Source organism: Ctenocephalides felis, unplaced genomic scaffold (assembly GCF_003426905.1).
Source record: "Ctenocephalides felis isolate EL2017-DRISC unplaced genomic scaffold, ASM342690v1 CF-g0.4_SCAFFOLD_01170, whole genome shotgun sequence".
Taxonomy (NCBI): domain Eukaryota; kingdom Metazoa; phylum Arthropoda; class Insecta; order Siphonaptera; family Pulicidae; genus Ctenocephalides; species Ctenocephalides felis.
The window spans coordinates 81,925,323-81,946,595 of NW_020537324.1; the positions used below are offsets into that span (position 1 = coordinate 81,925,323).

General features: G+C 30.5%; 1 protein-coding gene across 1 annotated transcript in view; it reads right to left on the reverse strand.

Annotated features, from left to right (window-relative positions):
- The window catches only part of LOC113367775, a 78,193-nt gene that overhangs the window by 34,053 nt on the left and 22,867 nt on the right, over window positions 1–21,273 (reverse strand). The window contains exons 3-7 of the mRNA XM_026609355.1: window positions 17,740–17,969; window positions 11,606–11,765; window positions 8,955–9,085; window positions 1,836–1,901; window positions 1,300–1,545 (exon numbers count right to left, since the gene is read on the reverse strand). Of these exons, the coding sequence (XP_026465140.1) occupies window positions 1,300–1,545; window positions 1,836–1,901; window positions 8,955–9,085; window positions 11,606–11,765; window positions 17,740–17,969 (833 nt within the window). The remainder of the gene's footprint in view (window positions 1–1,299; window positions 1,546–1,835; window positions 1,902–8,954; window positions 9,086–11,605; window positions 11,766–17,739; window positions 17,970–21,273) is intronic.

Genomic DNA, 21,273 nt, shown 5'->3' on the forward strand with positions numbered 1-21,273 from the left:
CTTTATTTTTTTTGACCGTTTTCATTCTAATTCAAAATTAATTAATTATAAACCTATCCATTCAGATAGTGCCATTGCCCATTCGTATAAACAGTGAAGTGAACTATAAAACTCAGTACCTATGGTTGACAAATCATATTGTTCTCAAACAATTATATACTCATTGGTATTTATAAAACATTTTCTGAAATATTTTTTTTTAGTTATGTGATTTAAAATCAGAACCTAAATTTGGTATCGATCAAAGAGACATTTTGTCGAATAACATTTTCTCAGTTTAATTTCCCAGAATTTATCGAAGAATAGATAGTAATATATGAAGGTCCAGGGTTAAAAAGGTCCACCACAGATGTATCAAAACCAGTAAAGTTAAGCATTGTTTAACAACAATATTTCAAAGTAGAGAGAAAAAGATATATAACATAAACCTTGATTCTTATGACTTTGCTATTGGGCGATAAATGTAATCTTTAAAAAATCCATAGTAAATGTATTTTCTTTTGTTGGTAATTTTTTATCATTAGTTAAAAATGTAAAATTTTGAAAAATACCTTTAAATTAAAATAAGACATTAAACCTGTTTGCCATCTGGACGCCAAGTTACCCCCGCATATAGGATAAAAAGGTCCAGATAACAAATTTTTGGAAGACATCAAAAAAGCACATTTCTACAATGATGAAGTAGAAGTCAGTTTACTGAACGTAGTCAGATAATTGTTCGTTTGAAAATGTGTTATTTGTTGTGATATAATTGTTATGGTTTTCACAATATAGTTTTATTATTTGATCAAAGTCAAATTGCCTTTGTGTCTCGCCTTGCTACATATATTCTTTTTATTAAATTACTTTAATTCATCGAATGTAACTTGAAACTTTTCAAAAGCAGGTCAAAGAAGAAATACTTAATTCATTTTCTATCTCTCCTCGCAGAAATTTGAATTTTTTTTGATAAACTTAGTAGTATTATTTACAAATTATACACAAATCCAGAATCCAAAAAGAATCAGAAAAACTTGAAACGTAATCAATAAGCCGAAAGACCAAAAAAAGACTTGGATTGGATTATAGAATAAAACCAGTTTGATTGTATTAACAAAATATAGACAAACTAATGGGATTTATTGTTTTTTATAATACGTCATTGTATTTAGCATTCAAACAACTTAATCCTTATGCACTTGAAGTATTAATATTTTTGATCCTCTAGAAATTGTTTAGAATATACCTTACTTAGCAAAACAATGTTTGCCGGGTCAGCTAGTATAAATATAAATATCATATAATAAATAAACGACTTACCTTATTATCCTTAACCGCCTCTCCTCTCTCTCTGTCCCTCACCGCTCTGGCAGCTGTTTCTGCTTCCCTGGTGTAGTAGAGTTTCGAACCGGCCAGCAGTAGCAGCACCTGCCGCCAGACGCGCTGCTGGGCGTGAGCGTTGCCGCAGGACGGCCCAGCGCGGATCCAAACCAGGCCGACGAGGGTGAACTTGGGGTTCGTGGAAATGTTGGCTGATGACGATTGGGCGAACACGGAGGACGAAGACTGAAGAAGTAATTGACAATTGATTAAGTTGAAAAATATAAACGTTTCTGTATAATTATTATATTTAGTGAATAGCTCTTTAGGAATCAGAAAAATGAGGAAAGTCGATGAAAAGATCTGTACGGTTTCAAGATTTGGTGCTCGTCCTCAAAGCAAAAATAGAAGGACTCAGGGATTATCTTTATTATCTGGATTATCTTTTGGATGTAAATATTGGACGTCTTGACCAAAAAGAGAAAATGCAAAAATTTAAAAGCTGAGGCGCAAAAGCAGAAAAATAGTAAACTTACCGTGTATATAGGGTTGATAAAATCGTCAATAGCACTTGCAACCATCATGTCAGTCGGGAAAAAATTCTGAAACAAAAAAATGAAATAATTAAAATAATAGTTTTAAACAATTGGTCAACAATAAAGGCAAAATTTAAGTAGTTGCCATAAGTAGCAAACAAGTGTGTAACGATGCAACAGAGGGTCTACTGTGCCCAAATTCATCGCTCTTTTTAAAGAATCGATGATGTAATTTTAATACACGTACTTTATATTTTTATTATTTTTTAACTTCCCGGGCCGAAAATCCAAAATGAATATTTTTGCATTTCTCGACGTTTTGAAGGTTTATGAACATTTTTAAGGGGCATATCCCATAAAAAATGAATGAGTGTGTGTGTTTTGTATGTCCGCATTTTTTCGTCCACGTTTTCGGGCGCACGGATCAACCCATTTGAATGGTTCAAAAAACATTTGATTCCTCTTGATAGGGAGATGCGCTGATTAGTTATCCGTTAGTCATCCGATTTGTATGATCCAAAAAACATTCAGTTCGTAATGACGGGGAAAAGTGGATGTTAGTTTTTGGCAAAGGTAGGCCCAGCGGTTTCGGAGATACAGAGCTAAATGTTAAAAAAATGGCAGTTTTGAGAAAACTAAGCGTCCGATTTAAATGATTCAAAGAACTTTCTGCTTGTTTTTACAAAATATTTGCTTTTGGAAAAAAATAATTGTTTCTAATTTTTTTTTCAAAAAATATTTTTGTAATTTTGAATTAAAAATTCAAAAAATTACCCAGCCTAAGCACAGTCTAAGCGCCACTCTGGTACAAATGTTTACCCAAGTGCGTTTAGACTGTTCATGTACAGAACACTCTAAGTTGGAGCACTTTTCCAATTTAGTGAAAATTATTGAAAAATGTGAAAATGCCGCCATCTAAGCACAGTCTAAGTGAAAATGCCGCACAGAATTATTTGCAATTTGCATTAGACTGTGACTATACGGGAGCACTTTTTCAATTTTGTGTAAATTATGCAACTTTCAAATTTTTTTGAAATTGAATTCGAAATGAAATGACGATTGTTAATGTTCTGGAGATAAATTGATTTATTTATGATTTACATTTGATTTGCTCACAATCAGATATAGCAAGATAGCAAAAATAATGAAAGTTACAGTATTTGTAATGATATATTTGAAAACGTTTCAAATTTCTCGAATATTTCATTTCGGTACGGGAAGTTCCAGCAATTTGCCTTAAGGCACAATGCCATACACCACTAGTTTATTATATATTTTTGTGAAAACATACTTGTGATTTAGTTGAAAATATATTTCATACGCGTTTATTTTGTTTTAATTTCATTTATCCCAATTAATCAAACTTATCATTTTTATATTAAATATTTAAATAAATCTTATCTAGAATTCAACCTACTGGTAAACTTACGTGTTACAGTTATTGACGCACTCTATCGAGTCCCTAAAAAACTAAAATAAAAGTAATGACAAAGCGATTTATTTTTGCTTATGCGTCCACCACTATGTGGACGCAGCCTAATAATGACTGTTGAGTGTTGAAATTTATTCGAAAGGCTTTTGAGTGATTTATTGAGATCTCTGACATTGAGATGAATAGGAAGAAAATTAGATTTGTTAAATACTACAATGTGTTGTGTTGAGGTTTTGCTAATTTATTCTACTCGTACCATTTATAGTACAAATACTTGTATTTAACTTTGTTTCATTAAAGTTGCATAATGTTTTGTAATTGTTTTTGCGAAAGCACTACTTACTTTCCTGGTTTCGTTTAAATAATATAAAAGTCGTTAAAAGTTGCGCAAAGTTACAAAGTTGTTGGAGCATAAATATAATAAACTGAGTCTGCTGCATCATAATTTTCTGCGAAAATAAATATTTTTTTTATTTCGTTTCATTAAGTTTTTATGTTTATATATACAACTTTTGTGTGTGTATATATATATATATATATATATATATATATATTGTATATATACAAAAAAAATAAAGGATGGTACCACAATGGAGTTTTACGACCGAGTCGTAAAAATGTTATTTGCAAATTTCTGTATAAATGCAGTGCCAAATTATGCACCAATGCACTTTTTGAATGCATCATACATACACGCTATATATATATATATATATATACATATATATATATATATATGTGTGTATATACTAGCTGACCCGGCAAACGTTGTTTAGTAAGGTTTATTCTAAAGGATTTCTAGAGAATCAAAAATATTAATACTTTAAGTGTATAAGGATGTGTTGTTCGAATGCTATATACAATGAGGTATTATAAAATTAATAAACCCCATTAGTTTGTCTATATTTTGTCTCGAAGTTTTATACCCTTTCTATAAAAAACATGGTATAATCCAATCCAAGCCTTTTTTGGTCTTTCCACTTATATTGATTACGTTTCAAGTTTTTCAGATTCTTTTTGGATTCTGGATCTTGTGTGTAATTATAAATAATACTACTGAGCTTATACAAAAAATTCAAATTTTTGCGAGGAGAGATAGAAAATGAATTAAGTATTTTGAAAATTTAAGCTTTTTGAAAAGTTTCAAGTTCGAACATTTGATGAATTAAATTAAATTTAATAAAAAGTATAAATGTAAGGCAGGGCGAGGCACAAAAGTCCAATATGAGCAAATATTAATTATATTATAATAATCAAACCAATTATATCACAACAAATAACACATTTCAAAAGAACAATTATCTGACTACGTTCAGTAAAACTGCGTTTTACTTCATCATTGTAGAAATGTGCTTTTTTGATGTCTTTCAAAAATAATGTTATCTAGACCTTTTTACCTTATAGGCGGGGTAACTTAAAACGGCCAGGTGGCAAACAGATTTAATGTCTTATTTTAATTTTAAAGGTATTTTACAAAACAATTACATTTTTAACTAATGCCAAAAAACTACCAACGGAAGAAAATACTTTTATTATGGATTTTCAAAGATTACCGTTTATCTCCCGATAGCAAAGTCATTAGAATCAAGGTAATAGCTAGTTATACATCTTTTTCCCTCTACTTTCAAATATTGTTGTTAAACAATGCTTAATTTTACTGGCTTTTGACACATCGGTGGTGGACCTTTTTTATCCCGGACCTTCATATATTACTATATATTCTTCAATATATTCAACAAAATGTCCATTTGATCGATATCAAATTTAGGTTCTGAATTTAAATAACATAAATGAAACATAATATAACCTAGAAAATGTTTTATAAATACCAATGGGTATATAATTATACAAATGAGATCTTTCACAGCACCGTGTTTGAGAAAAATATGCCAAAAGGTGCATTTTCATATTAACATTTTAAAAAAATTGATTTTTTGAGTTTCTAGTAACACTTGCGGCCCGTTTGCTAAAGTTTTAGTATATAAATAAAACTACAAACAAAACTTAATCATGATTAAATAATATTCACGTAAAACATCCTATTAAACATAATCGAACATCATCTGTCAAAAACGTTTGACATTTGACGTATTAGCCACCGTCCATTGTTTTATTCAAAATACGCTTCCACAACAATTTTCAAATTAAAAATGTAAAGTTTCTTACGCGATTTTGGAATAATATCTCACCTTTTCGACAACCCACTAATTAGCACGAATTTACAAGACTAAGACTGGCCAAATCGGTTTAGCCCTTTTCGAGTTTTACCGAATCATTTGATCGAGAGCTCCATTTTTATATATAAGATATATGATTGTTTTGTCTTCAGTCATTTACCAGTGCGACCCCACCCTCACCCTCACCATCCATCCATCCATCCATCAGATCAGAGCAACGCCTGATTTTTTCCACGGAGCGGCATAAATCTCTCGTTTTAGCGATAAATCGCACACGATCCGCGATGTTGGTGTTGCGGATAATAATAAATTTTACGACCGCCGCGGTACCGCCGTCCATACCGCCACCACCACCATATTACCACAATGAAGGAATAGAAAGTCATTTCCCGTCGGTCGTCGCTTTTGACGCAGCCGCCGTAATCGTCCTCCTGCTGTCAATGGACCCATAAAATTATTTACGACGGAGGAGGAAGGGCCGCATTGTAATGGAAATGTAATAAAATGTAATTAAATGGTGAGAAATTGGAGAGAAATTTGAGGTAGAGGTGGTGGTGTAGAAATATGGTGCTTTGAGATGAAGATTGCATTGAACAAGAATCGAGAGGAGGAATAAAGAAATATCGAATCTAATAGGAAATCTTATGATATAGAATTTGAGTTGAAAGGAAGCTTGGGATTGAAGACAAAAGTGTTGGTCCAGAATTATAGTCGAATAAAAAGACTTCGTTGAAGACACTGGACAAAACAAGCAGGATTAGACAAACTGAACAATTTCGCGTAAGTCAGTAGTGTAAAACAAACACCAACAACTATATATCAAACAACGTTGAATTTATTTAATAATATAGAAACTAAGACAAAGATTATGTATTTTATTGCAAGTTGTTATCTCGAGGGTGTCCGCAGTTCAAGAGAGCGACCTCTGTCGTCCTCGATCGGATTTCGCTTGGAAGGGCTTCGAAACTATTCGGAAGGCTTCGGCTTTCTTGTGTGTTGCCTGTGTCTAGCGCCATAGGCACGGTCTTTATAAGAGTTGCGAATAGATAATTCAAAAATTGGCGCAACGTTTTGATTAAAAGCAATTATTCCTGTTTATATAAAGAATGATTTAAAAACTAGTGGTGCATGGCATCGTGCCTTAAGGCAAATTGCTGGAACTTCCCGTACCAGGATTAAGTATTCGAAGGATAATAATCAGTAATTAATAAATATTGATCAATGATTAATAAAAATTGTTCCATACATTTTCAAATAGATAATTACAATCGCTATATATTTTATAGTTCATACTGTGACAATCTTAACGCTCAAAACACTTGAGAAAGTTTACATTAGCAAGAGGTGCCGAATAAATTCATCCGAGGATATATTTCTTACTATTAGACTAACGCATTTGAAATATATACATTATCAAACTGAATTGTAAATTTAAAATTCATGTTTGAAGTATAAAATTTTGAATATTTTTGAAAATTTTGAAAAAAAAAATGTTTTGAAAATTTTGAAATTTGCTTGATCTGTATAAGTAAACTTTTAAAATAAGCCATCTTAGTATGGAACCCAACAAAATTGTAACAAGAAAAAGCTTCATCAAATATCTGATAATTTGATGTGCATATGTCTAATGCTCATTTTTGACTACCAGATATCATATTTTTTTACTTTTTCCTCCGTATCTATAAAACCGCTAGACCTGTATTACCAAAAATATCATCAATTCTTTATTTCGTCAATACAAGTAACATGTTTTTTGAATCATTCAAATCGGGTACTCCGTTCTCTCAAAAATTTAATTACCGTTTTTGGCACTTTATGGCCCATATCTTCGAAACGGCTAAACCTGCCTTTGCCAAAAACTAATCAACACATATCCCTATCGATAAGAATCGGTTTGAAACCATTCAAATCGGTTGATCCGTGCGCCTGAAATCGTGTACGAAAAATTGTATCCAAACATACATACATATTACACACGCACACATACATACATTCATTTTTTCTAAAGTATGTGTTAAAATGTTCAGAAACCTTTGAAATGTAAAAATATGCAATAATTTTCATTTTTATTTTTTTGCTATTACTATAACTTTGTCTACGGGAAGGTAAAAATATGTGCGGAATTTGTGATCAATGTGCAGGGCCATAAAAGTAGTGCTTTAAAATTCAAGACTATGGTGCCAATTCTGCGGTAACATAGCCATTGTTATGGCAATGCTATATTATCCTTCTTTCTTGGTACTAAAAACTGTAAAAATGTCTATGTAGTTGCTATGCGATCAGGCGTTTTACACATAAAACCGTATGATATAAATACTCATCACAAAGATGCAATTTTGATACCATTCTTTTTTTAACGTTTGTGCGTTTTCGTAACAATAGTCATAGCCTTCCTATGTTTCGACACTAATTTTTTACCAATTTTTTGAAAGTTTAAGCACATTTATTCTGTACGTTTCTACATGGAATATGTGTCATCATCTACTACCAGGAAAACCCACATATATACCAAGATTTTTTTTACTGACAAGTTTTTATTTTAGTAGAGTTCTTTTAGGTTCTTATCAAATTTGAACGGGACCTTTGATATATATTTCAGTTGAGATAGAACAATCTTTTGAAAATTGTTAAGAGTTTATACTGAACGTAACTAGATGTATGCCATGTTTAGGGAGTTCTAGAGATATTTAGTTAGTACGTTTTAGCTAATAATATCACTTAATATGTGCCATCAATTTCAAGATGCGAGAATATTTATTCCGTACGTTTCGATACTAAATATGTGTCATCAATCTAAAAATCTAAACGTAACTAGATGTGTGTCATATTTTAGGAGTCCTAAATAATTCGGTGCGTTTCGTAAATTTATTTTGTATGTTTTGACACTAAATGTGGAATTATTGAAAAAGCATAAAACAAATAAAAACATTTAATAATACCATTTTTTTTAAAAGAAGTTCTAACAAATTTACCATAAGGTTACACTTGTAATAATATATTACTTATCATTAGTGTACTTCATGCATATTCTATCAAATTGTTTCACTAATGATGACATAAAATCATATGTCGAAACGTATGGATCAATAAAGATTCTCTAAAAAAAATTATATATATATATATATACACTTTATAAAAAAGAAATAATCCATACATAAATTCCGAGTTCCGAGTTCGAATAACAGATGCCGCCACCATTTTCGCGATTCTGAATCAAAACCAGGTTCGTACTTTGCCACGTTATGATAATGATAAAAACAAATAAAATTTTATAATAGTAATTTAGAAAACAAATTTAAAACAAACACAAATACTATTCTAATTTTTCTACATTATACGACATGTTAGATATTAAATTAACAAAGTAAAAAAATCTTGCCACAAAAATTAACAAAAAAATTATATATATATATATATATATATATATATATATTATATATATATATATATATATATATATATATATATATATATATATATATATATAAATAGATATGAATATTCATTTACCTGTGGGTCTGCAAAATAATCATATTTCCTAGGGTCTTTCCTAAAAACAAACCGTTTTCTTGCTCGTTTGGAAAAGCACTGCATTTCTCTATAAGTCCTAAGGACATCCTCATGGTCCTCGAGAGGACGTTCTGAAATAAAAAAAATTGGACATGAAAATAAAAAAAAGCTCTACTTAATAGCAAATTAACTAACATCCTAGGAGATAAAAAAAGAATTTTAGTAACAGAACTTGAGTCTCGAGATTAAATTAATAAAAGGACTGAGGACCTTGACAATCAACTTTGACAAAGAAGAAAGATCAGAGAAATGGACTCTAAGAAATGTAAACAAAAGCAAGATATAGGAAAAAATATATCGATGACAAGGTCGTCAATGAGGAAGTACAAGAAAGTTAATTGTCTGAAGGTAATTCCTGTGTATCTAAATAAGTAAATACTGGAAAAAAGGGCTGAGGTGATTGATGAGAGTTGGATCAACAAGAATGTAAAAGTTAAACGACTTTGGGCAGAAAAACACAGACAGAAACTTGAAAACAAAGACCGAGACATAGAAGTTCTATAAAGAAAAAATAAGCTATGAGCAAGGACAAAATTAGGGAGAAAATGTGATAGTCCAAACCACTTATAAGTGCAAAATTTTCAAGCTATTCTCAAAAATTAAAAAATACCAGAAACAAGCCTTGCCATTCACTTTCTTGTTATATTACAATTTCTTACATTTTTGGATTTCAAATAATAATTCAATTAATAATTTGCCTGAAATTACATTAGACCATGAATACACAACTAACTAGTCCATCAATTATTATTCGAAATTTTATAGGTCAGGGTCAATTGTTAGGTTCCATTAGCACAATAACAAAATTCGTGGCAAAATGATTTTATTGCAAAATGGCACGCATTTTGCGAATTCGATTGACAATCGATCAATATTGATACAGTTGAATAAACGATATCACACCATATTCGTAACATATTATAAATGATATATATATATATATATATATATATATATATATATATATATATATATTAGGATGGTCCTCCCAGAGGCTCAAATGTTTACAAATTGATAAAAAACAATACTCTGAAAGTTTTAGCTCTTAAGATTAAGTTTTAGATAGTGCGCAATTCAATCAAACTTAGTACGGAAATAGCATGGAAAAAAATTTGAAAATTAAAAAAACTAGCTGTAAGTGGAATTCTGTCTTAAGGCAATTAGGGCATCGTGCCTTAAGGAAAATTGCTGGAACTTCCCGTACCGCAATTCAAAATTCGAGTAATTAAAAATAATCAATAATAATCAATAAAAGTTGATCAATGATTTGAAACTTTTAATAGAGTTTCGAACCATATTGAACCATATTCGGAACCATATTCGAACCATCATACAAAACATAACTGCAAAAACATACTGTGTTGAAATAAAAACGTAATTTCTGAAATATATTATAACTGATTATTAATATATTATATATTAATTATTAATATATAATAATTAAATAATACAATAATCAAATAATTCAAAAAAATATTTTAACATTAGCATTTCCCAATAAATTAATTTCGAAACATGAGACTGATTATATTTTAATTAAAATGTGACTATAAATACTTAATTATTTTTTATTTGTCAAATTTTACTTAAAATTTAAAAAGTTTACTATAATTTTCATAAAGTACAAAGAAAATGGAAAATAAATAGAATTATATATACTGCGGAATATTGAAAAGTATTCGTATTCATACTGAATATTTTTTTTAATTTATATTTTTTATATTTATCTAAATTGAGGCAGTCTTGTTCAGTGAGTAAAATAGTATTGTCAATAGAATAAATAAAAACATTGCTGCCAATTGAACTTTTAAAGTCGAAAACAAATTTTGAACTTAATCATATTTTATTTGAAATAATATTTTGTTTAAAGTATATTAGAACAGAATTAAAATTTGAAACAAAATTTTTTTTCCCAAAATCAATTATTTTGTTAAAACAAACAGAAAGTTCGTTGAATCATTCAAATCGGACGTTTAGTTCTCTCAAAAACTACCATTTTTTGCACATTTAGCTCTGTATCTCCGAAACTGCTGGACTTGCCTTTGCCAAAAACTAATCAGCTCATCTCCCTATCAATAGGAATCGAATGTTTTTTGAACCATTCAAATCGGTTGATCCGTGCGCCCGAAAACGTGGACAAAATATTGTATCCATACATACATACACACACATCCATTTTTTCTAAGGTATGCCAAAATGTTCAGAAACCTTCAAAACGTCGAGAAATGTAAAAATTTTCGATTTCGATTTTTGGACGATTACAATAACTTACTCTACGGGAAGTTAAAATTTTTTAGGTATAACTAGCGACAAATGAATCAAAGTGAAAATTTGTGTAATTTTTTATTGAAAATTCGACGCTCTGCAAAATTTTTGAAAATTTTTTCATGCTATTTCCATACAAAACTTTGATTGAATTGCGCCTTATGTAAAAGAAAATATTAATAGCTTAAACTCTCAGAGAATTGCCTTTTATCAATTTGGAACAATTTGAGACTTTGGGAGCAAGGAAATTCAAAAATGTCCATATTAAGGACCACCCTTATATATATATATATATATATAATAATTTATTTTCTATAATTTATTACCTAGTCCCAGATCTGGCCAGTGTTCATAAAGTGTCCATTTGGGGTCCTTAATGCCCCTGTTTTTGACAGCTAAAAGTTGACAAAGGTCGACCGCCCTTAAGTTCCTCTCAACTGTCACCAATTGGTAGGAACCGTCGTCATTGTGGAAAGACAACTCTTCCTGAAATAGAAAAATAAAATATATTTATAATTAAATTTATATATTGGACAGAAAGAAGAAAAACATACTTGCAGAAATAATTAGATCTATTACATAAAAAAAATTAGTTGCAAATTTATGATCCGAGTTAAATTCTGATTAGTATTAAAGTAAGAGATTTTTTATCACAGTAATTTACGATCGAAAGCATATTGTCGATACTATAAGATCTTCTAGAGTATAAAATTTAAGCCAATATAAAAATAAAAAGAACAAATATCAAAAAATATTATGTTCTGACACTGAATGTGGTTCAGCAGCTGATATGGAAATCACCAAAAGACTGAATTTAATTAGTTGTGATAATGCCTAACAATTATAAGTTAGAAAATTGAAAAATATATATTTATACGCCATGTATTTATATATACCTTTTATGTATAGGTAAAATATATAGGTAAAAGTCCTTCCATATATATAGTCAAAGGACACAAGTCGAATCAATAAAACGGAGGCTACCAGAACACTATAGACGAACGAATAGAAGGGCGCCCCCATTTTTAGATGAAAACTCTAAATTGTTTCAATCAATAAACCCAAAATAAAATATCATAAATAATAAAATAGGATTTTTCCTTTGCACGTTTCTACACTAGATATGTGTCATCATTTAGCAGTTCAAACCAATAATAAAAACAATACATTTTGTTTGATTCTTTAAAATAAAATCTACAAAAATATTTGTATACAATATTAAGATGAAAATAAATAAATACAATCAATAATAATATTATATGTATGTTTATTCCGTACATTTTGGCAATGAATGTGTGTCATCTTTAAATTATTCATACCAAAAAGAACAACCATATTTTTTTTAAAATTCTTTAATTGTTTTATTGCAAGTTCAAATTCTATGAAAATATTAGTAGCTAATAGTAAGTAAAAAAAAAAACTCAATAAATTATAAGTTATTTATTCTCTACGTTTCGGCAACAGATGTGTGTCATCCTTAAATAGTTCATATCAAGAAGAACACATAAAATTTCAATTTAATTTTTTTATGCCAATTTTTTTTTAAGTCTATAAAAATATTAGCAGCCAGTAAAAGTAATAAATAGTACAAGATATTTATTCTATACGTTTCGACATTTTATATGTGTCATCAATTAGCAGCATTGAACTATGATTTCAAATATTTTGAAAGAACTTGTATTTAAAGCCGTTATGCCTGATAAAATAATTTTTAATATTAATTTCGTTATATTATGATTATAAAATAAATCAACAACGAACATGACAAAGTATGAATATCTCAGTTCAAGTTTTAAATTTGGATGAAATATTTTGAATAAAGCATAATAATAAAATGAAAGATAAGAAATTAATATACTCTTGATAATATTATATTATTAATTCATAAAAATACCCATTTTTTTACAAATCAAAATTTTTCTGGTTCTTCTCTAAATTATTTTCAAAAACATCCTTATTTGTTTATATAATAATATCATCTTTGTTTGTTTACTAAAAGTTTATTAAGTCGTATTACGGATACCTTGCCAGAACTATTAAATGATGACACATATTTAGTACCGAAACGTACTAAATAAATCGGTTTAATATTAATTCAGCAAATTTTTTTATTGTTTTTTTTTAACTAACACATGTTTCTGTTAGTATACATTACTCAGGCAGGATTCGATCTGAATATACCTGTTGGTAGCCAAGTCGACTGCTTCATTATAATATTTATATATTTATATATATATATATATATATATATACATAATATATATAATTTATATTGTTTACTATAATGACATATTTATAAAATAAATTAACTATAAACGTAATCGCGTAGTAAGAATTTGTTTTTATCTATTTCAATCGGAAATGGAAAAATCAATAATATTGATAGAAATAAACACAATATATATATATATATATATATATATATATATATTTGCATAATATGCGTGTAAAAAATTTATCGTCTCTTATCTAAAATAATATTTATGGGTCTAAACATCAATTTGTTGTGATGATAAGTCGGAATGTTTTGATTCTAATTACAAATTGCTGTCGAATTAAAAACCACGATAAAAGTTATTCTATGACAAATATAATAAACGATATATATACTAGCTGCCCACATAATTTGGCAAATATTTCAGAGAAAGGCGGCGAGGAATTCCCTTTGCATACTAATCCACCCAGTATAAAATGTTGCAAACTGGATTATCCAGGACAAAATTGTAAAACATCTTCCCTATATTATATTAGCCCTTCTACTGTTTTATAAATTACTAGCAAACCCGACGAACTCCGTTTCGCCACCAGATGGTTTCGTGAGAAAGATGAAGAAATTTTTTGTCCTTTTATATTTGAAGAGGAAAAATTTGAATGTAATGTAAGTAATGAATTTATTTAGATTACAAAAATGCATTGTTTTTTAGTTGAACTTCTCTAAGTAAATGAAAGTGAATCCGCAAATTATCCGTTTCATTGAAGTGCTTTTTGGTAAACCACATTTTTTGTTTTTGGTCTGACGTTAACACAAACAAAGCGGATGGTTTCCCAACTCGTGAACAGGCAACGTATAACTGCCCATGTGAAAACATTGATTTTCTAAATAATCTATTTGAAATTTATCCCGCAAACACTAAGCGATGGCGAACTGGAAATTGCAATCGTTTGAAGTCAAACGGAAGACCAGTCGGAATCATTGGTATGTCACCAAATCGCCAGCAATTTTTGATTGAATGGTGAAATTCAGTGCGTGTACTACATATTTCTTGGCGGCAAGAATTGCTCGTTGCCTTAACCAAGCATAATTCCGATAATTCTCACTTATGTCATTACTCGAATTTTTAATTACGGTGCGTGAAGTTCCAGCAATTTGCATTAAGGCACGATGCCATGCACCACTAATTTTCATAGCTATAAACCTTGCGGAGCCCGAGACCTTTCCAACGAATGCAAAATTGTCAAATCGGTTCGTGCGTTCTGGAGTTAAATCGTCAGGAAGGAAAATCCAACTTATTTTTATATATATGTAGATAATACATTAGTTTCGAATTTGATACAGATGACAAATACGACAGAAAAATTATATATCAATCCAAATTACCTAAGACAGGGATGAATATTTCCACTGTGCAGTATTTTTTATACCATTCTCATTGTTGAAACTTACTTTTTGTTACATCAAGATCTCAAGAGTAAACCTAAACCTCTTTATTAATAAATTAATTAGAACTATTTTCGGATGAACTACCTCTCTTGAGCCTGTCTTTTGTACAAAAAGATAAATGGCCGATGAAAGATGTCTATCTTTTGTTATCTATCTATTCTATCAATTTTAATTTATAATTGATTCTTGGCCGAAAGAAACATCTTCGCCGAAAGAAAGACAGACAGACTGGGACGACATTGTATGTCTCAAGGTAATAAATATTCTTAACGCGCATTCGTAACAACTAATTTTAGACTTGACAAAAACAAATCTATTTACTTCCAACTTCTACTTATGGTGATGGTGATGGCGAAGATCACATTTGATTTGTTTACTATCATTATCGGCATCTAATTGTGAAGATGGAAAATGCCGAAGGGAAATGATCCAAAGATGTGGATAGTCACAAGAAATTGAAAACTTTTGCGAAAGCTTTTTAACTCAAATCAAAACTAGTGGTGTATGGCATCGTGCCTTAAGGCAAATTGCTGGAACTTTCCGTACCGTAATTCGTAATTTCGAGAAATTTTAAACCTTTTCAAATTTATTATTACAAATACTGTAACTTTCATTATTTTTGCTATCTTATTGTTATATCTGTGCAAATCAAATCATAATCATAAATTATAAATAAACTCATCTCCAGAACATTTTCAATTTCATTTCATTTCATTTTCTCCCAAACAATTCAAAAAAATAGTGATCCTGTATAGTCACAGTCTTAACGTATTCGCAAATAATTCTGTGCAACATTTTCACTTATACTGTGCTTAGCTTGACGGCATTTTCACATTTGTTGAAGATAGAAATGAGAGGACTCTACTGACGATCAAACTGAATTTGTCAAAAATCAAGAAATGGAATTCTACTGACGAGCAAACTGAAATAATTTGTTCGACGCTGAAATATTTTCTAGAAAAGTCTATTTGCAGCCAAATAGTCAAAATAACAAAAATCTGATGTACGTTTCGACACGTTACTGTATGTGTGCTATCAATCAGCATGTTTAACAAATTCTAAAAAATATCTCACAAAGTTTGAAAAAAATTACGTTAAGTTTGAAAATGTCAAACAAAAAAATCCAAGGTTTATATATATATAAATATGTATATATATGTATATATATATATATATATATATATATATAGAAAATGTAGATTTTTTTATGATCTCGGCACGTGCCTATACGTAATTGCTGTTACGTAAAGAATCCCATTAAATTCCGAGAAGCCCTTTTAGAAAATTCAGAGTTAATTGCAATCGATATATATATATATATATATATATATATATATATATATATATCTGTGTGTGTATATATATATATATATATATATATATATATATATATATAAAGATTTAATTAGTTCAGTATTTCTCCAATCAATGATTCGAAACGAAACGTGTGAACGAATAAATTTTTTTGAAAGCCCTAAAGTATATTGAAGATTGGCTAAACCATAAAGACATAGGATAAAATACGATTTTATTCACAAAAGTACAAAAGCCGCCTCGAGGATCACCTAAGTTCACTTGCGTGACAAACTACCAGGGTCAGATTAAAAAAAAACTAATGGTGTATAGAAAAGAATTAAAATTAAAATCTGAATTATTTTTGATATACAAAAAAAAATCTTGAAAAAAACATTTTTTTTAAAAAAAATAGTAACGAAAATGTTTTTTCCAAAAGCAATTATTTTGTTTAAACAAGCAGAAAGTTCTTTGAATAATTCAAATCAGACGCTTAGTTCACTCAAAAACTGCCATTTTTTGCACATTTAGCTCTGTATGTTCGAAATGGCAGGACCTGCCTTTGCCAAAAACTAATCAGCACATCTCCCTATCAATAGGGATCGAATGTTTTTCAAACCATTCAAATCGGTTGACCCGTGGATGAAAAAATGCAGACATACAAAACACACACACACATCAATTTTTTCTGAGATATGCCAAAATATTCAAAAACCTTCAAAACGTCGAGAAATGCAAAAATTTTCGTTTACGATTTTCGGCCTATTACTATGACGGAAGTTAATAAGTGTTATTAGAAGGTACGTGTGAGGATACATATTTGATACTGGCAACGGCAGAGAACTAACCTCCAAATGGTATAAATATCAAAAAGAAACATTAGTTTGACTTCAGACATATTTCATTAATAAGTGCAACTCTAAAGTAACTTATTGCTTAAAGTAACTAAGCGCTTATCACATTAAAACAGTGTTTTCCAACTTTTTTTGCATCCTCTTATTTTTTCAACAGTTTAATTTTATAAATTATTCAACTGATATTAATTTATAGTATTATGTTAAAAAATGCATAAAAACTGATTGTTTTTTGTTTATTTTTTAATATCGTTCCAAAAAGATTGGATTATTTTCGATAAATGTACTCTGGAAACAGATGTACGGGCCCCACAGGTTGGGAGCCGCTGCATTAAGCCGTGGAACTTATAAAATGTAACTGTGAAAAGCTATTACACTTTTTTAAAATTATATTACCTTCGCTTATTTGGTTTATACTATTCATTTTTATTATTCTTTATCTAACATTACTTCTTGTTCTAACATCTAATTCTTTTTTATCTCAAAATAACAATTCAAATTCTACTTCAACCAAACGAAATGATAATTCTGTCAGTACCAGGACTCGAACCAAAAACCCTTCGGACATCAGCTATTACACTTACAGTACCATTTTGAACAAAATAATGTGTAACCCAAAATATATAATTAAAATAACTTCGTCTTCTATTACCTGTTTCTCGTTAGTCGAGTCCTTTCCCTCCGAATAGTCTCCCGATCCCGAATCGAAGCCGAAGTCGTCATCGTTGTTCTCGGGCGAGACCGAGGCGGCGGCCGTCATGCGCCTGAACAGGTCGGCGGTCGCCTGCACTTCATCGTGCTGCGTCGGGCTCAGTCGCTCGTATTCGGGCGTACCCGCCAGCAGGCAGGAGCACTTGACGCCTGATGGCAGCCGGCACCAATCTGGAAGAGGAAAAGAAATAATGTGAATGGAGTAAAAGACAAGAAGGGCGAATAATATTGTATACACCACTAGTTTCCGTTTAGAAAATCAAACAGGACTGAATTTTTAGTTTTAGGTATTTCGTAAGCATTTCATAAGCCTATAATATTTTACGATGTTCATTTAGCTTTAGATCATGATATCTATCTTATTTATTAGGTATATTTTTTTTTAGAAAAATTGTGTTTTTAACTACCCTACGGGAAGTTAATAAAAAAATGCTCTTATACACAGTTGTGATGTGATATTATACTAAACTAGCTAACCCGGCAAACGTTGTTTTGCTAAGTAAGGTATGTTCTAAACAATTTCTAGAGAATCAAAAATGTTAATACTTTAAGTGTATCATTCAGTCTTCGGACACGGTACCGATAACATCGGAGCAAAGCAAAACATTCGATATTTAAAGTGAATTAAATCAGTATTTATCTGAAATAATTTTGTGACAAAGTGTAAACAAAACCTTTTATCAGGTATAAGTTTCAGTGAAATGTCCCCCGTCGGTGGGGACCGAGAGACCAACGGTCTGATAGTACAAACATTTAATGTTCTCAACAATATGGATACATTTGATGAAAATGAAACAATTAATACTCCAAGTAGCCCAGTTCCGAGCACCAGCGCATTACAAACTGCAAGTACATCTAGCAATAACTCTCAACAAAACAATGCAGCAATACTGAACACAACCGGCGTTTCTTGGCAGGTAATTAGCAACAAAAAACGTAAAATAACACCGAAACCATTAGAATCAATTACCATAACAAAAAACCGATTCACGGCTTTATCATCTATCAACATGGACAATGACAGTCCAGTTCAACCGATTGTAAACAAACCTCCTCCTATTTATGTGTATAGCGTCGATAAAATAAACGACATGAAAGAAGCAATTAACAAGATCATTCCACGCGAACAATATTTTCTAAGAAGTTTGGCAAATAATAATTTCAAAATTTTTTGCAGCACAATTGAACAATTTCGAAACTTATCTAGTTATTTAAAAATTGCAAACGTAGTTTTCCATACGTATCAATTGAAAGAAGAAAAAGCCTATAGAATCGTAATAAGAAACCTACACTATACCACTGACATCGACACTATCAAATCGGAATTAGCAAAGCAAGGTCACACAGTTAGGATCGTTACAAACATCAGGCATAGAATATCAAAACAACCTTTGAATATGTTCTTTGTCGATCTCGAACCAGCAAACAACAACAAAAAAATCTATGATATTTATAAAATATCAAACAATATAGTCCGAATTGAACCTCCGAAACAAAATAATAACATCATACAGTGCACACGCTGCCAATTATATAATCATACCCAGCGATATTGCAACAGACCATATGCCTGTTTAAAGTGCGGAGATGACCACAATACTAAAATCTGCCCCAAAGATCCCAAAACCCCAGCATGCTGCTGTCTCTGCGGAGGGGCCCACACTGCTAATTATCGCGGCTGCGAATACTACAAAGAAATAAATGACCAAAAAAATAATTTCCTCAATAGTAAGTCAACCGAAAATACGAGATACAAAACAACACTCCATAACATAAACAAACAAGACAAACCTCATACATTTCCTCCAACATTCAAAACAAGAAATCCCGACTTATCATACGCAAACATAACAAAAAATTCTTTTACAAATTTCAATAACCCCATTACGGACTCAGAACCTTTATCCCTTTCCTCATTCCTTCAAGAATTCAAATCCTTATTTAATCAACTTATGCAACAAAACAGCATGGTCCTCAATATGTTAGTTTCACTCATGAATAAATTGAACAATGGCAAAGGTAATTAAAATAGCGCAATGGAATGCCAACGGCTTAATACCACATAAAAACGAATTAGAATGTTTTCTAAAATTAAATCATGTAGATATTATTTTAATTTCTGAATCACACTTTACAGATAAATCATTTTTCAAAATTCACGAATATACCACTTACAATGCTAATCACCCAAGTGGAAGAGCTCGAGGTGGCTCGGCGATTCTAGTAAAAAATAACTTAAACCACTATGCTCTTCCAAATATTGAAGAAGAATTTATTCAAGCAACGCAAATTGCGATTGTAACCAATCTTTATGACCTTCATGTATCTGCAATATACTGTCCACCAAAATTCAAAATTTCGTCTTCAGAGTATACATCATTTTTTCTCAATTTGGATCTAAATTTATTATTGGAGGGGATTTCAATTGTAAGCATTCTGCATGGGGTTCACGTTTAACTACTGGTAAAGGCAAAGAACTTTATACAGCATTAGAACAAAACAACTTATCTTACATATCAACAGACAGTCCCACATATTGGCCCTCAGATTCAAGTAAATTCCCTGATCTCTTAGATTTTTTTATCTTTAAAGGCATTTCCAAATTTCAAATGAATATTGAACCAAGCTATGACTTATCGTCTGACCATTCCCCAATCCTATTAACATTTAGTACGCTACCGATTCCTGTCCATTCCATTCAATTTTTACATAATAAATTCTCTGACTGGGTCCATTACAAAAAAATTCTCAACTCTAGAACACTTCCAATTATAAGGCCAAAGAACACGACCGATATAGAAACTCAACTACAATTTTTTACAGAAATCTTATGCACAACAACAGAACAAATCACTCCGATCCTAAAGGCAACAAAAGAAAAAATAACAATTCCTATTGAGATCAAAAATTTATTAATAGCAAAAAGAAAAGCGAGACGCACTTGGCATCAGTCGCATAAGCCTTCAGATAAGACTTCCTTCAACCACCTCAATAACATCTTGAGGAAAAAAATAAAGGAATGGAAAAATCTCTCATTCAAATCCTATCTGTTGGAACTTAATAGGTTCGACAACTCAATTTGGCAACCTATTAAACGAAAGGGCAAACCACCTCAAATAAATTATCCTTTAAAAATACCACATCAAAACAGCTTTAAATGGGCGAAGAGTACAAAAGAAAAAGCGGAAGCATTTGCTGATCACCTGAAAATCACTTTCAGTGCTCAAAACATAAGTCCAAATTTAGAAATAGAACAGCTACTACAATGTAATATCCAATCATCCTCAATAAGACATTTTTCACCCAATGATGTTTTTGAAGAAATTAAGAATTTAAAAAATAAGTCTGCTCCAGGATTATTTAAAATAACGCCAAGAATGCTAAAAGAGTTGCCCATGAAATCAGTTTTATTTTTAACTAATATCTATAATTCTATATTACAATTTAATTACTGGCCTACTGCTTGGAAGACAGC